Below are 2,555 nucleotides of genomic sequence, written 5' to 3'. Positions count from 1 at the left end.
GCGCGCGCGCCCCCCCCCCCCCACTGTGCTGCATTACTGCTGCTGCTGCTGCTGCTGTCGCCACAACATCACGAAATGGCGGAAATTGTTCCCGGTCGTTGCTTCTTTATTATTCAGTGTGTTTTTTTGTGCGTGTGTGAGCGTGCACACACATCTATCCGTGTGTCCGTGGGTGTGTGTGACCGTTGTGTGGAGCAGAAACACACATCTGACCTAGACACTCACACTCATCCCTGTGTAATGCAATGCAATGATACGGTCTGACGCGCGTGCACGGGAAAGGAGGTGGCGTTTACGCGTGCAATATCGGCAGCTCAGGGCCTGTCATGGCGTCACTAATTATGGTTTGGAAAAAAAATAAACAACAAATAAACAAACAATAAGAAGAGAGACCGCATGAGACCACGCGCGCGCGCACGGCGACCCGATTCTCTCAAATGTTTCATTCCTGGGTATAAAGACCACACACGCGCGCACGCACGCACGCACGCACTGAGACGCAGGTAGACGCATCTCTGGCGGGTGAAGGAGGTGAAGGAGAAAAATCTGAGAATGAAGGAGATTCACAGGTGCTTCTACACCTCATATGCGCGCGTAGACAGTGTCCACGCACGCACGCACGCGCCTACACACACATCCACACAGACATTTACCCGTAGTGCAGACAGGTCTATCTCATCCAGACTCCGCGCCGGGGAGTCGCTCGCCATGATTCTCTCTCAAGATGGAAGCTTCCTGCTCAACGAGCATCGACCGGGAGCAGGCGAGCACACGGGCACACGCACAGTTCCCCTCTTAAAATAAAAAATACAATAAAAACGAAAGCCAAAAAAAAAAAAAAAAATACCCCCACCCTCCCTAAAAAAAATTAAAAAATATTCCCAGTGTCGGTTGGTGGAAAGAGGAGGAGGAGACGTGCGCGCAGCTCCAGGTGCTGCTGCTACATGCTGGTGCTGCTGCTCAGTGCACGCCAGAGAGAGAGAGGGAGAGAGATAGAGAGAGAGAGAGAGAGATGAGGTAAAGGGAGGGAGAGAAAGGAGCGCTCATACGTGCGCGCCAGTGACGTGCTGTGAGGTTCATGGCTGTTGAGGCACTGACTTCTCTGGAGTCAGATTTACAGTTGTAAGAACTGAAAAGAGCATCATCTGGTACTGGTTCATATCCATCAACAGACCTCTTTCAATGACACTGACACCAACACAGGAATATATTTGTCCTTCAAAGAACGTTTCTTTTATACAAATGGACAGAGCCCGGTTCCTGTGTCTAAGAAACTCATATTTACTGTAAACAAATTAAAGTATAGAGATGAGTGCAGCATAAATTTCATTTTGACCTTCAGTGAAAAAAAATTAAGTTATTTTTCAAACCTTAAATTCTGGTCCTTTATCAAAGATTGTCCATCAATTTGATAATAAATATATATATGAGATCATATGATGATGAGATAAAAATATATATATTTTAGGCCAAAAATGAAGTTATCACATACTTGAATTTTTTCTACTTACTCCCAACTTATTAAAAAAAACAAAAAAACATAAAACCATTTCTAGCCTTATTTTTAACTATAGGTGATCCTTAAATTTCCAATTGTTTTTAAAGAAATCTGGCTTTGAATGTTCGTGGCTGATCTTTCATGTCTGCTGAGGCTTCTTTGTTAATGTTTCAGGTCACAGTATCCCGAGTTAGTCCACACGTTATCACACGATGAGAATAAAAGACAAGGAAATCAGTGACGGCGGTTTCTTACAGGACAGACACACAGCCAGTCTGTTCTAGGATATACTTTTCTATATCGTCAGTAAATATAAGGATTGTTATTTTAGGATTAATCAGTTAGCAGATGCTGCCTAAAAATGTAAATTATAACGGAGCATATATTGGTTTATTTCTTTAACTCTAGAATGAAGGCATTCACAAATGTTGTCTAGAAATAAAACACATTGAGTTTCTGTCACGGAGGAGCAAACAAACCACAAAACAGTTACATCTAGGAGGTGAAGCCAGCGACTTAGTTTTTACTACCTTTAATTGATCGGACAATTAATCATTGGTGAATTAATTACAGCCTCAAATTGTAGGTAATGAACTCTACAGATGAAATTGTGGTTTTGTGACGGCACCTAGTGGCTAAGCCTCGCCACTGCAGCAAGGAAGAAACGGACAGTAGGGGGTATTTCTGAGGGAACCTTTACATCTGTACAGTTTTGGTCTGAACTTGAGTTGTCAAACATTAGTGTAACACATTTTAATTTAATTGAGTCCAGAAAGAATCTAAATATAAAGTAATTTTTCAGACTTTACCTGTTTGCTTCTGCATTTTTGGGTCGCTGTGGAGACTTTTCTTCTAGAGGAGAGATACCTTCATTCTGTGAAGAATGACAGGAGACTAGAGAAAATAAAGAGAGAAAAGAAAAGATTTTGGATTAAAATTAGAGATTAAAACTCAACAACCCCAAAATAATAATTGTTCCTTCTTCATTAGATTCAACTGGACAGAACAAACTTTGTGTTCACACAAACGCTAAAATGTGGTTTAACTGATTATTTAT

At 41.9% G+C, this 2,555-nt stretch overlaps 1 protein-coding gene across 9 annotated transcripts in view; it reads right to left on the bottom strand.

Annotated features, from left to right (window-relative positions):
* The window catches only part of tnikb (TRAF2 and NCK interacting kinase b), a 23,293-nt gene extending 20,903 nt beyond the window's left edge, over window positions 1-2,390 (bottom strand). For 3 of the 9 annotated variants that reach the window (XM_008307872.3, XM_008307874.3, XM_008307875.3), the window contains exon 1: window positions 654-1,265. In XM_008307872.3, coding sequence (XP_008306094.1) covers window positions 654-710 — 57 coding nt within the window. In that variant the 5' untranslated portion in view covers window positions 711-1,265. Of the gene's footprint in view, window positions 1-653; window positions 1,272-2,307 lie in introns of those variants that run through there. The other 6 variants (XM_017031506.2, XM_008307869.3, XM_025054343.1 and 3 more) reach the window with 5 other exon arrangements.
* Between the last annotated feature and the right edge of the window lie 165 nt (window positions 2,391-2,555).

Source organism: Cynoglossus semilaevis, chromosome 3, assembly GCF_000523025.1.
Source record: "Cynoglossus semilaevis isolate Cse_v1.0 chromosome 3, Cse_v1.0, whole genome shotgun sequence".
Classification (NCBI taxonomy): Eukaryota; Metazoa; Chordata; class Actinopteri; order Pleuronectiformes; family Cynoglossidae; genus Cynoglossus; species Cynoglossus semilaevis.
The sequence above is the reverse complement of the archived record's forward strand: the minus strand, read 5'-3'. Positions and strand labels throughout refer to the sequence as shown.